The 12,920-nt window shown below is 53.9% G+C and overlaps 1 protein-coding gene across 7 annotated transcripts in view; it reads left to right on the forward strand.

The window, feature by feature from the left end:
* Positions 1-12,920, forward strand: part of RAP1GAP2 (RAP1 GTPase activating protein 2) — a 217,824-nt gene that overhangs the window by 107,558 nt on the left and 97,346 nt on the right. For all 7 annotated transcript variants that reach the window (XR_009560476.1, XM_030861781.2, XM_060291110.1 and 4 more), the window contains one exon: positions 6,377-6,461. Coding sequence is in view for 6 of the 7 variants with exons in the window: in XM_030861781.2 (XP_030717641.1) it covers positions 6,377-6,461 (85 nt within the window). In the remaining variant the exon portion in view is untranslated. The remainder of the gene's footprint in view (positions 1-6,376; positions 6,462-12,920) is intronic.

The raw sequence follows: 12,920 nt of genomic DNA on the forward strand, positions 1-12,920 counted from the left end.
CGAAGTAACTTGGTCACGGTCACACAGCTAATCCGGGGTGGCACCGGAATTCAAATCCAGGTCTGTTGGACCAGAACTCCAGGGCTTTTGATCCACTGTACACACTGCCTGCCCGCCTCCCTCGAGGCTGGAGGCTGGCCCTCTACTCCAGCATCTGCCAGGCTGTCCTGCCATGATGGACAGAACTTCTCGGACATGTTTCCAACCACGGGGATGCTCCAGCACTGCTGGCTGCTGGAATGAGGGCTACGTGATTGTGCCTGTGGCCTTGGGTCTCTGTAGACAGCAAAGTGGATTCCTCTGGGCTGGGACCCCCCAGCCCATGCCCAGCCCGGTCCCTGCTCGTCCTTCCCCCTGGCCCGGCTTGCCCAATGACCACACAATTCTCTGCCACCACGAAAACTGTCTAAGACTCTAGTCATATTGAAGAGTTGAGCGCAATTTTCCGAGTCCAGTGCAGGGAGCAGGAGTTGGGGGTTAGCCTGCCCATCCTGCAGAGGGGAAAGCAGAGATAATAAGACTCTGAGGGTCCAGCTTGTCACGGCTAGAGCTGGTGGGAGCCAGTCCTGGCTTCTAATTCCCTTTTCTTCCCATCGTCTCTCCTTCTTATGATGATTTCTCTGGAAGCTTTTTAATTTCATTTTGTTTTATTTTATTTCCTATCGTTTATGGTCTAGTTGGTTATGCAGGGTTTGGAAATGTGAAAAGTTGGAACTCCAAAACCCTCTCCTAAGTTCTTAAGTACTGTGCTGCAAGTACTTAAGGATGCTGGGGGTGGGGAAGAAAGGCAGTGCTTTCAGCAGGTGGGATCAGTCAGGAAACCGTACTCAGCATCTTCAGCATCTCCAGAATGCGAGACCCTGCACACAGCCCGGGGCCCCGGGGCCACCAAAAGGCAGCCAGAGAAGAAAATTAAGCAGCAGGAATGGCAGAAATGGAGCCCATTCAGCCCCTTCATCCTTATTTCTTTCTAAAAAGTTGAGGTAGGGCTTCCCTGGTGGCACAGTGGTTGAGTGTCCGCCTGCCGATGCAGGGGACGTGGGTTCGTGCCCCGGTCCGGGAAGATCCCACATGCCACGGAGCGGCTGGGCCCGTGAGCCATGGCCGCTGGGCCTGCGCGTCTGGAGCCTGTGCTCCGCAACGGGAGAGGCCGCAACAGTGAGAGGCCCGCATACCGCAAAAAAAAAAAAAAAAAAAATTTTGAGGTATGATTTACATACCATGAAATTCACCCTTTTAAAGTGTACGATTCAGTGGGGTTTAGTATATTCACAGAGCTGTGCCATCGCCACTGCATAGTTCCAGAACATTCTTATCACCTCCAAAAGGAGCCCCGGGCCCACAAGCAGACCCTCCCTGCCCCTCCTCCTTCTGCCCCCGCCCCCAGGCAACCGCTCATCTGCTTTCTGTCTTGGATTTGCCTATTCTGGACATTTCGTATAAATGGAATCATGTAATAGGTGGCCTTTTGTTTCTGGCTGTTGTCATTTAGCATGTTTTTGAGGTCCATCCATGTTGTAGCATGTATCAGTACCTCATCCCTTTTTATGGCTGAATAATATTCCACTGTGTGGAGGGACCGTGTTGATTATCCATCCATCGGTTGATGGCTGTTGTGATAATGTGTCTCGTTCCTTTTGGTTTGGTTTTCCTGGGAAGCTCTTCATAGCGGCCAGCTGTATGCGTTTCTCTAGCTTGGCTACTTGGAAAGCAAGAGAAAGCAGGGCCGAACGTGGCAGGGTGGCTGGGGAACTGGTGTAGTGGGAGATGCAGACAAGGGGAGTGTGTAGGTTTGGGAGAAACTCTGTGCCAGAGGGAGGGCTTAAACCTGGCCCCAGAGCCATCTGCTGTTACAGGGGATTTTTTCCTGTTGTTGATTATTAACCGATGGTTACGATCCTGACGGTAGATCCCCGGGGCTAGAACTGGTGCTTATTTGAGATGCCAGGAATGTTTTCAAAGACACGTAAACAGCCCTGGACCCTTGCTTCTCTCTTTCCACTTGGAAACCTGATCACCATGTTATGAGTTATAATAATAATGGTCTACATCTGTATAGGACTTTATATTTTATTGCACAGCCATTATGTTTAAATCCTCAGAACATTATCACCCCCATCTTTGCAGAGGAAGGAACTGGGACACAGAGAGGTGAGGTAACTTAACCAAGGTCACACAGTGGGATAGCAAGTAGAGACAAACTTGAACGCAGGCATCGCTTGACTCTTAATATAGGTCCTTTTCATAGACATGTGGGAGAGACGATAGCTGCGATGACTTCAAATGGTCTGGGGCAGAGACACTGGAGGCTGGAGGCAAGGACCCTGGAGGCCTGGGTGCTGTACGTGGGGTCTTTGCCTGGAGGTCTGCCCAGTTCCCTGTGAACAGCCCCATCTGGGTGAATCATCCCCCGGCTTTCTCAGCTTCCTCTCCCGGCTCTTTGATCATTTCCTCCTGAGATTTACGTTTGGCTAAAGCCAGATAGGACCTCTCCCGGCCTCCCTGAGCCCTCCCAGCTGGGGAAGGAATCCCAGAGTAGAGAACCTCAGTGCCAGGCAGCTCTGGGGCAGAGGGAAGCTGAGTGGGCTGCGCCTCCAGGACCCCAGAGGCGGGAGGCTCTTCTGACCTGCTCATTCACACCTGCTCTTAACCACCCTTCTCTTTTAGCTGAGTGTGTAATCTCCCAGCTTCCCTCCTCTGCCTCTGTCACCAGCCCCTCTTCTTCTGGGTTCCTGGGTAGGTCTGGGACCCTGTGGCCTTAGAGCTGCCTGTGGGCTGGCTTGGCTCGAGAGGCAGTCTTCAACCTTAGTGCCATGACCCATGTCAAGATCACTGTGGGTTACAAGAAAGTCATTACCAATAAGAGGGAGGTTACCATTTCTGCTAATAATTTACCTTTTGCTTATAATAAATTAGAGCAGATTCAAGGTTATCTCTGGAGATAATCATGTCACTTTCACCACTCGGTAAGTGTGATGTGTTTGGCTGAGAAAGGGCTAGAATTGCATTGAGCACCATGTTCTTACTCTGTCTTATCTTAGCACCAGCTGGTGGCTAGGCTGGGCCTGGCTGTCCCTGGGAGGGCGGCTCACACGCAGATGTCATTGGTTGTGAGCTCTGGGGCAGGGCGAGGTTGAGCCCAGCTGACCATAGCAGGGGTGGTGAGGCGGAAGCAGGGATTTCATCCTTTTGGGTTTTGGTCTTCCAATTACAAAGCCAAGGCTAGAACGTGGGATTTGGGCAGTGTATTTGTTTCCTAGGGCTGCTCTAACCAAGTACTAGAAACCAGGCAGCTTAAAACAACAGACATTTATTGTCTCAGTTCTGGAGGTGAGAAGTCCAAAATCAAGCTGTCAGTATGGCCATGCTCCTCTTGAAGGCTCCAGGGAAGAGTCTTCCTTGCCTCTTGTAGCTTCCGATGGTGGCCTGCAATCCTTGGCCTTCCTTGGTGCTCCAGGTGCATCATTCCAACCTCTGCCCCTGTTGTCACATGGCATTCTCCCTGTGTGTCTGTGTCTTCAGGTGGCCACCTTCTCCTCTTATAAGGACACTAGTCAGATTGAATTAAGGGGTCACCTTAATGACCATATCTTAACTTGGGTACATCTACGAAGACCCTATTTCCAAACGAGGTCACATTCACAGGTAGGTGAAGACTTCAAAATATCTTGGGACTTCCCTGGCGGTCCAGTTGTTAAGACTCTGTGCTTCCAACACAGGGGGTGCGGGTTCGATCCCTGGTCAGGGAGCTAAGATCCCAAATGCCGCACAGCGCAGCTAAAAAAAAAAAAGACTTCAAAATATCTTTAAGGCAGTTCATGATTCAATCCATAACAGGCAGTCAGCTCTTAAATAAGTACCTTTGGCTCCTAGGAGGGAGGACTGAAGTCCAGAGTAGGGTTTGGTGCCGTGTGGCCCATCCCCTCCCGTAAAGCCATTCCAAGCTATCTAGGTACCAAGGCAGGGTAGTTTCTGATTTGCGGCCATCGGTGTGCATGTGCTCTGGGTTCTGATCTTTTTGAGGGCAGTGGTCATGCCTTCTGCCCAGCCTGGTGTCCCCTCTGGAGTCTTGGACAGGGCCCTGGAGCTAGCAGGAGGCCGGTAGCCACTCGTGCTCCTTCCTGCTCCAGCACCTTCCGGGCTCCAAGCATCCTTTGGGAAATCATTCTGGCAGATGCCCCGTGCTCCCATGTGATAGCCCCCACCAGCTCCTGGAGACTGGTCCAGGGAGAACAGACTGGCTCAGGGGAGAGAGGCTTAGTCCACGAAGGGCTGGGTACGAGGGCCCTGTGCCTGGGACTCAGGGACCTTGGTCATAATCTCAGCTGCTCTGGTCCTGCGGGCGTGGACATCTTCCACCTTATGGAGAGAACCGGACAGTGTGACTGTGTATATGAGGGTCCCCCGACCACTGATATGAAAAATCTGCTGCCATTGCCCTCCTCCAGGGTTTGTGTTCCCAGAGAGCCAAGGCGGCTACTGGTCAAGTTTGCCCACAAGCCATCTCCAGGGGAGTAAGCCAGAGGTCCTCAGCTAACCCCACACAGTCCTGCAGACTCTGGGTGGGGGCTTGCCTCCCCTCCCTTCCCTGCATGGTTTTCCCTTCCAGGCTCCCAGACCCACCCAGGAACTGCCCTGCCCGTCCTCACCTCAGGGGACCTGAGAGTGATGCTCCCTTCTCTGAGCACCTTTCCTCCCTTCCTTTTCCATCATCATGAGTCCCGGGCTGCAGGCCCATTGAGGAGGAACAGTGCCTGCTTGGAAAGGGTAGAGTGGCTAGGGGAAGCAAGCTTGTTTCCACCCAGCTCTGTTGGATCCACAGGCAGGTGAGGGCCAGAGCAGCCGGACGTTACCCACAATGGTAACCTCCAAGGCCATAAGTGCAAGGGGAGGCTGGTGACTCTGACTGAGAAGTAGAAGGAGCTGCGTCCGTTCCTTTGTGTGTGACCACGTGTGTGCGCACGTCTTGAGTGTTGAGTCTTGACCCTTTGGTTCTTGTGTTAGTTAGTCTGGATCAGGAGGGAGGGGACCCCACTCTCCAGTCATCGGAGTGAGTCCAAGGTCCAGGAATAAAGGAGGAGGGAGGCAGATGGAGGTGCAGAAAGGGGGATTGGCAGGGTTGAGGTTAGTGGGGTCACGTGAATCCTTCCACCAAGCCAGACGGTCATGCAGCCTCCTTACCTGGCTCCCTGGAGGACAGGTGACAGGGACAGGCCGGGGCTGTGCCAGGGTAGCTGGGCCTGCCTGGGCTGAGGGGAGCCAGGCTGGGGTGGTGTCTGAGCCCCAGGGCCAGGGTTTCCTCCGGAAAGACGGTTCCCTCTGTAGGGAACATGGCTTCTCTCATGAAGGGGGGCTTGGGGTTGGAGCTGTCACCCCCATTGGCAGGACGTGGGCTGGAACAAAGTACAGAAGCATTCTCTCCAGGTGGCAGTGGGGGTCCTTCGGTCATTTCAGTGGGACCAGGTTGGGGGCTGACTCTTGGCTGCTTCTGGGTGGGGCTCTGGAGAAGCAAACAGTTGCAAAACTGGGGGCTTTGTGGCTCAGCCTGGTCTTCTTAGGCTCTTAATTCTGTTATCCTTGCCTCTCCCTCCTGTCCCAGGATAGAGCCAGGGCACGTCCTGGACACCAGAGTCCCTCGTGCGGAGACTCCCCCAGGTTCTGCCCAGCTGGCCCTGTGCGTGACCATCGCTCTGAAGGCTTTTCCGTGGCACACATTCTCCCTACTGATTGGACCGTACACTAGCACTCCCTGGTCACCAGCAAGGGCCAGATGGAAAGTGGGGAGTGTGTGAGAGCCGCGGACTTGTCGCAGTCGTGTTGTCATGGTGACGCAACTCTGTTTAGCTGCCTCTCCACGGTCCTAGCCCACATGGACTAAAATAAGTTTTACCTGCAGCACACACAGCAGGCAGCCCTGTCTTCCCAAAGTCTGACCAGGGTGCGCGCGCGTGTGTGTGTGTGTGTGTGTGTTTAGGGACAAAGCAGTCCCCCCAGGGAGGAGGAACTGAAAACGTTTACCCCTCTCCCCTTCTTTTCCTTCCCAGTCCTGTATCTCTTTAGACCTGTGGTTCTCAGACCTCAGCATCACAATCACCTGGAGAGATTGTTAAAACACAGATTCCTGGGCCCCATCACCCGGGAGTCTGGTGTGCACCTGAGAATATGCATTTCTAACAAGTGTCTGGGTGATGCGGTGGTGCAGGAACCACACTGGGAGTAGCCCTGCCTAAGATTTGAGCACATCCTGGCAAAGAAATGCACTGGCTCTATTTTCTGCATGTGTTAGACTGTGTCCTTAAGCCCAGCTGCTGTTAGAGGAGAGAGGGGTGGGCAGACAGGCCCCCACTCACCTCTTCTGTGTTCTGTGGCCTAACAGGAAGCAGGAGCTGGCCAACAGCTCGGATGTGACCCTCCCAGACCGGCCGCTGTCCCCTCCTCTCACTGCGCCTCCCACCATGAAGGTAAGAGGCTTCCGGCTGGTAAGTGGGGAGGGGAAGTGCGCGGGGAAAGTGCTGTTGCTTTGGCCCCTGGCCTGGCTGCTTCTGTCCCCATGGGGGCCTTGGAATGTCTCCACACCTCTGAAGGCAGCGTCCACTTGAGATTACCCGTGTAGGAGGAAAGTGTGATTGTGAGATTCGGGGGTGTCAAGGGGCAGTGAGGAAACAGACTGGGGCTGAATGGGGTGGGCGGGATGCTTGGTCATTAGCGAGAGGCCTTGTGGAGCTGTAGGTTCCGGCACAAGGGGCCCAGGCGGGAGTAAGTGGGGACACTCAGAATGCAGCTGGGGGCCTTACGGGGCTACTGCCCAGAAGGGCTGCCTGGGGCTGGGGGTGGGGAAGGAGGGGTCCTGTGGGCTGGGACCCTCCTGGGACTTGAATGGCACTTGTGTGCTGCTCTACCTGCCTCTGACTGGCCTCCTGGGCTGGCCCTGTCCCCCTAATCTCTGTGGGAGAGTTGCCTTGGAGGTTCTGGGAGCCAGTATTTCTTTCCCTATTAGCACTTCATTCACACGTCTCTCTCCTGGGAGACTACATCCCAGGACCCTGAGGGGGCTGCATCCTCCCTACACCGAGCTCTCCCCCTTTACTGTTCAGTCTTCCTGGCAGGGTGGCCACATGGGCCTGAGCCGGCCCTCAGGGAGGACTTTGGTTCAGCCAGTAATCCTGCCTAGGCAGCAATGCACCTCCCTCACACTTTGCCAGGTGAGGACTAGGTCTGAAGACGTCACCTGAGTCATCTGAGGTCTTGGGGTTCTGCTACAAGGTGACTCACAGGGAAATAATTAGGTATCTCTTTCCTGGGAGTCCCTGTTGTGCCCCTTCTTCCCTGACCTAATCTGTTGCAAAGTGATACCCTCAAAGGAGGTAGATAAAAGCCATCTTCCCATTATCATCCCACACTGAATGCCCCTCACACACAGAACTGAGGGGGAATATCACAGAATGGCAGTCAGAGCCTGTCCTGGTTGAATTAGGAATGCAGGAGTGGGTAGGGTACAGGGCTGACCTAGAAGACAGCTCTGCTCTCCTCCTGGTGGGGTACCCAGGGGCACTGAAAGCCAGACCACCTTCATCAGCCTAGTCACAGTGCTGGCCTCCGAGTCAGGTGCTGGGGTGGCTTGTTTGCACAGGGTATTACTGAGACGTGTCGCCATTCTGAGTTTTAGTCCCTTGGTCTGCAGAGTTGGGTGTGGGATGCTTGTCTCTTTGCTCATGGATGGCGGGAGTTTGCAGGGAGGAATTCTGAAAGTCTCCTAGGAGGAGTCACTGAGTTCTCTTGGCAGGCTTTACTTATGTGCTCATTTCATTTACCCAACACCCAATATTTATTTGAATGTTGTGTTAGTCAGGACTCTTGGTGGCAAGTGACAGAAACATAACTCGCTCTGGCTTAAGCATAAAAGAAAATTTATTGCCTTCATAATGGCAAGTGTAGACTCCAGGCACGGCTGCATCCACGAAATCCGTCTCTTACCATTTCTCTTCTGTGTTTCATCCTTTGTCAAGCTCTGGCTCTGTGGTGGCAGATGGGGACAGTAGCTCCTACTTGCTAAGTAACTCCAGTGGAAAGAAGAGTATCATTTTTCCCCCAGTAGTTCTAACAAAAGTCCCAGGGAGGAAGCTCATTGGCTGGGCTTAGGTCACATGTCTATCTCAGAGATGGAAGGCTCTGACTGGCCAGACCTGGGTCTCTTGCCCACCGTGTAAACCAGCGGTCCCCAACTTTTTTGGCACCAGGCACCGGTTTCGTAGAAGACAATTTTCCCACAGACTGGCGGTGGGGTGGTGGTGGTGGTGGAATGGTTTCGGGATGATTCAAGCGCATTTCATTTATCGTGCACTTTATTTCTATTATTATTACATTGTAATATATAATGGAATAATTATACAGCTCACCATAATGCTGACAGGAGGTGGAGCTCAGGTGGTCATGCGAGCGATGGGAAGCAGCTGTAAATACAGATGAAGCTTCGCCCGCCACTCACCTCCTGTTGTGAGGTCCGATTCCAAACAGGCTGCGGACCGGTACCGGTCCACGGCCCGGGGGCTGGGGATCCCTGGTCTAAACTGTAAGAACGGATAATGGGGGAGGGGTGGCGGTTTAAAGGAAAATTGAAGATACTACAATGAGAGGAAGAGGAAACGGATGCAGGGCAGGCAAGACCCACAGCTTTCTACTACACGTGCTGACCAGGTGCCAGGTCTAGTGCTGAGCACTGGGCACCTAGTAGCAACAAGGCAGTATGATCCCTGTCCTATTGGAGTTTGTCATCCAGCTATGGAGACAAAAGTTGAAAAAATAACTTCAAGAATGAGGGATGGACAGTTAGGTGTGATGAATGTTCCAAAGGAGAAGCACAGCATAGCTCAGACAATATAAGGTCTGTGGAGGGGAGATCTAATCGAGCCTTGGAGAAGGTCAGGGAGGGCTTTGAGGAAGTGGTGCTTAAGCTGAACCCTGAGAGTGGAGTAGGACTTAGTGACGCAGAAGTGCAGTCAAGGTGGAGGAGAGTGTTCTAGATGCTTATCATTCAGAGTGAGGCCAAGAGACCAGCTGCACCTGCCTCATCGGGGAGCTCCTTAGAAATGCAGACTCTCAGGCCTCGCTGCAGACCGCTGAATCAGGATCTGCATTTTACCAACATTCCCTAGTGATTCACATGTACATTACAGCTCCAGAAGCACTGCTGTAGGCTCCGTCCTCCCTGAGGCAGGAGAGAAGTTTATTCTCGAGGGACGAGAATGGCTAGAGGAGGGAGATGCAAGAGGGAAGAGATATGGGACATATGTATATGTATAACTGATTCACTTTGTTAGGAAGCAGAAACTAACACACCATTGTAAAGCAATTATACTCCAATAAAGATGTAAAAAAAAAAAAAAAAAAGAATGGCTAGAGCACTCACAGTTAGGGACCAAGAGGCAGACCCTTGGAAGTTTTGCCTAAGATTTTGGGCTTTATCCTAACTAGGGGCATCGAAGTCATTGAAGATTTTAGTCAGAGGAGTAAGGTGACAGGACTTCTGCAAAGTCACCCTGGCTCGTATGGAGGATGTGTGGGACGGAACGGAGTGGAAGTGGGATGAGTGGGGAGGCCACTGCAGGAGTCCAGTGGGAGAGGACTGACTCTGAAGGGCCTGTGACCTCCTGGAAGTGGTCAGATCTCAGAGATTTCCCAGGAGGTGGATTGGTGAGATATGAGGATTTGGGGAGAGGTAGGAAGCAAGAATGGTCCCAGGTTTGGATCAACCAGATAAACGATACAGCCATTCTCTGAGAGGGGGTGACCCAGGAGGGAGGATGAGGCTTTAAGTTCTAAGTGCTGAGTTGGACATGCTTGAGGCACCAATGGGGGTGTCATTGAGCAGCCGGGTACTTGGGGGCCAGGCTCAGAAGAAGGGTGTGACTGGAGATAAAAATCTGGAGTCATTTTTGTAGAGATGGGAATTGAAGCTCGGGGTGGAGGGATGGGTGGGTTGGTGAACTCTCCAGGGAGAGGATGGAGTGGGAAGATGGGAGATTCCGGGGGTGGCCTCCCCAGGGAAAGGCTGGTGTGGACGAGGCTGGGGACATGGTGAGAGGGATGGGCAGATGTGTCAACTACGGTGGAGAGGCCACATGTGGAGCTCGCGGTGGCCTCTGGGTTTAGCGTCCTGGTGGCTACTTAAAGCTACGATGCTCACTTACCTCTCCCCAGCCTGCTCAGCACAGAGGGAGCAGCCGTGTCGGGACTGCATTTACCAAGTCATGTTGTTAGGCCAACGCGTCCCTGCATTGAGTTCAGGGCAGCGACTGCGTCCTATTCTGTGGGTTCCTAGTTCTGGTCGATGTTTATGGTGTGTTGACCATTCTGGAATCCAGGTTGGAGGAGCAGGTGCTTCCCTTCCACTCCTCTGGTTTTGTCTGAATCTCCTATCCCAGCAGACCCTCTTTCTCCAGTAATACTCTTCTAAATTAAGCCAGAATACAGGGACTTCCCTGGTCGTCCAGCGGTTAATCTCCGCGCTTCCACTGCAGAGGCCACAGTTCCGATCCCTGGTCGGGGAAGTTCGCATGCTGCACGGTGCGGCCAAAAAAAAAAGCCTGAATACATGTGTTCTTCAAGATGTGGACTGAAGCCCCCTCCTTCCCTATCGCTTTCACCTGTGGAGTCATCTGTGCAGGTCTGGGCTCCCGCCTGCGATGTCCTCTCCAGGGTGGGATTAGGCCTCTGCTTTGCTGATACTTCCCAACTTCCCCAGGTTATTACTGCACATCGAGGTCTGAGACACTGAGGGTGGAGGTTGGAATCTCTCCAGGGTCACTGGCCCTGGAGTTCCATCAGCCCCCCCTCCCTCCCAGCATCTGGGCAGTGGAGGAGGGTCTCACTTGGTTCCCTTGGCAGTGCAGGCTCGGGTTAGGGGTGGCAGTGAAGCCCCTTTGGTATTCAGTAGCTCGGGAGTGACAAAATGTCAGGGATGGGTGATCCATTTCCTTTTTAGGGAAGCTGGAGGCCAGGAGGTGGGAAATGACTTGGCCAAGGTCCCACTGAAGATAGGTGTGTTCCTCCTGTAGTCATAGAGTAAGTTCAGTTCTGAGACCCAAACCATTTTGGATAAGATGCTCTCATCCCACCCCACACACCAGGGACAACCTCCTCTAGTTGCTCCCCCCATTGGGAAGGGACTACTGGAGCAGAAGCTGGCCTCCAGCCCGAGAAGCGCCCCCCACTCCCCAGGCCCCTGCCCCCCACGGGCATGCCTGCTGCAACTGGTCCTTTGTGCCCCCTTCTCCACCTCATTGTGTTTGTGGTTTTCAAGGGAATTTTTTTTTTCTCGCTAATATGAACCTGAGGAAGAGCCACCACAGAGACGCCGAGCAGATGGGCAGAATGAGAGCCCGGTTCCCAACCAGAATTCAAGCTGTGGATGGTGCAGGGTGGGCTGGGAGAGGGGTTTGGGGCTGTCTCCTTGGGAATGCTGTGAATTGTTTCCCCACATCTTTTATGATCTGGTTTTCATGCCCAAATGGATCACCAGGCACCAAGGAGAGTGGGCGTGTGCCCAGCATTGTGCTAGGCCCCGTGTGGTCAAACTGAGGCTGCCGTCCTCGTCCCTCAAAGAACCTGCTGTCTTCGGGGGGCCTTAACCGAGCAGAAGAAACCATATGGCTGAGCATGTGACAAGCTGCAGTGTGTCATCTTAGTGGGGGGAGAGGAGTGAGGATGGCTTCATGGGGAGGTGGGGGGGGAGTTGGAAGGGACCCTAGTGGCAAGCACGGGGGTTGAGTGACCCCCTGGGACCGACCATACAACAGCCTTTTGGGCGTGAAGGGGTTGGGATTGACCCTCCTGATTCTTTTCCAGCTCACAGTAAGTGCACGGGGCGTTCTATCGAAGGTGGTGATGCTGGGACTTGGTGTGTCCTTGATCTGAATTGTCACACTCGTCTCTGGAGCCCCACCAGGCCTGGGCTGGCCCGGTCAGCTGGGAGGTGACCCTTTCTCAGCCTTCTCCATCCCTCTTTGTGCCAGTCTGAGGACAGCCTCCTCCACCCCAGACCTTCTCCTTTCCCGAAGAGAACAGGGAGGGCTGGGGTGCCCGCTGTGGGGGGAGCAGAGAGTCTCATGCCTGCTTTGCCCCCTTGGTCCTTTGCTCTCCATCACTCACCGATGCCCTCGAAACCCTCAGTGATGGGTCAGGCAGGTGCAAAGTCCCCACATGTTGGGGAAGAAAGTGGAGGTCAGAGGTGCCTTCTCTGCACTCCCTTCATTCCCTTTGGACAGAGCTGTGCTGGGTCTCGGCCTCCTACCCTCCCAGGCTCCCGAACTGCCCACCAGCCACTTTCTGGCCTGGGTGGGGAGGCGCTGGGGTTTCCTTTCCAGCTTGTAGCACTGCCCCAGGCCCGATGCCATCTCTTACTTTGCCTGTGGTTCCTGCCCCCTGTCTTCTGTTCTCACTGGGAAAAGAGATCACCCACCTGCCTCTGTCAGGGTTGAGTGAGGGGGTGTCAGCCCCTGCCACATCTACCAAGTTTGTATGGACGAGATGAGGAGGCGTTTGTGGGAAGGATGTTGGGACCCCTCTTGGGCAGAGGCAAGAAGGGCTCAAGGACACCAGCAAGGGGGTTTGGTTTCTCCTCTTCAAGAAAGCTCTGCAGTTGGGGGCATGACAGTTGGGACAAGCGTTTGTTGCGGCCCATGACCACCGCTGCAGGAGGTTTAGCTGGCTTTCTTGTTGGCGCTCCTAGGAGAGCTGTCTCTGGTCCCCACGCAGACCCTATTTATGTCGCTGGTCCAGATGCTATCTCCTCAGGAACCACTTCCCAGGAGGCCTCTGATTTCATACAGCCCAGTGGACAGGGGAGCCCAAGGGCAGTGCAGATGCGAGGGGAGCTTAATCTGGCTCTGCATCTGTTGGGGGGCACCTTGGAGGCTTAGAGA

This window comes from Globicephala melas, chromosome 20, assembly GCF_963455315.2.
Source record: "Globicephala melas chromosome 20, mGloMel1.2, whole genome shotgun sequence".
NCBI classification, from domain to species: Eukaryota; Metazoa; Chordata; class Mammalia; order Artiodactyla; family Delphinidae; genus Globicephala; species Globicephala melas.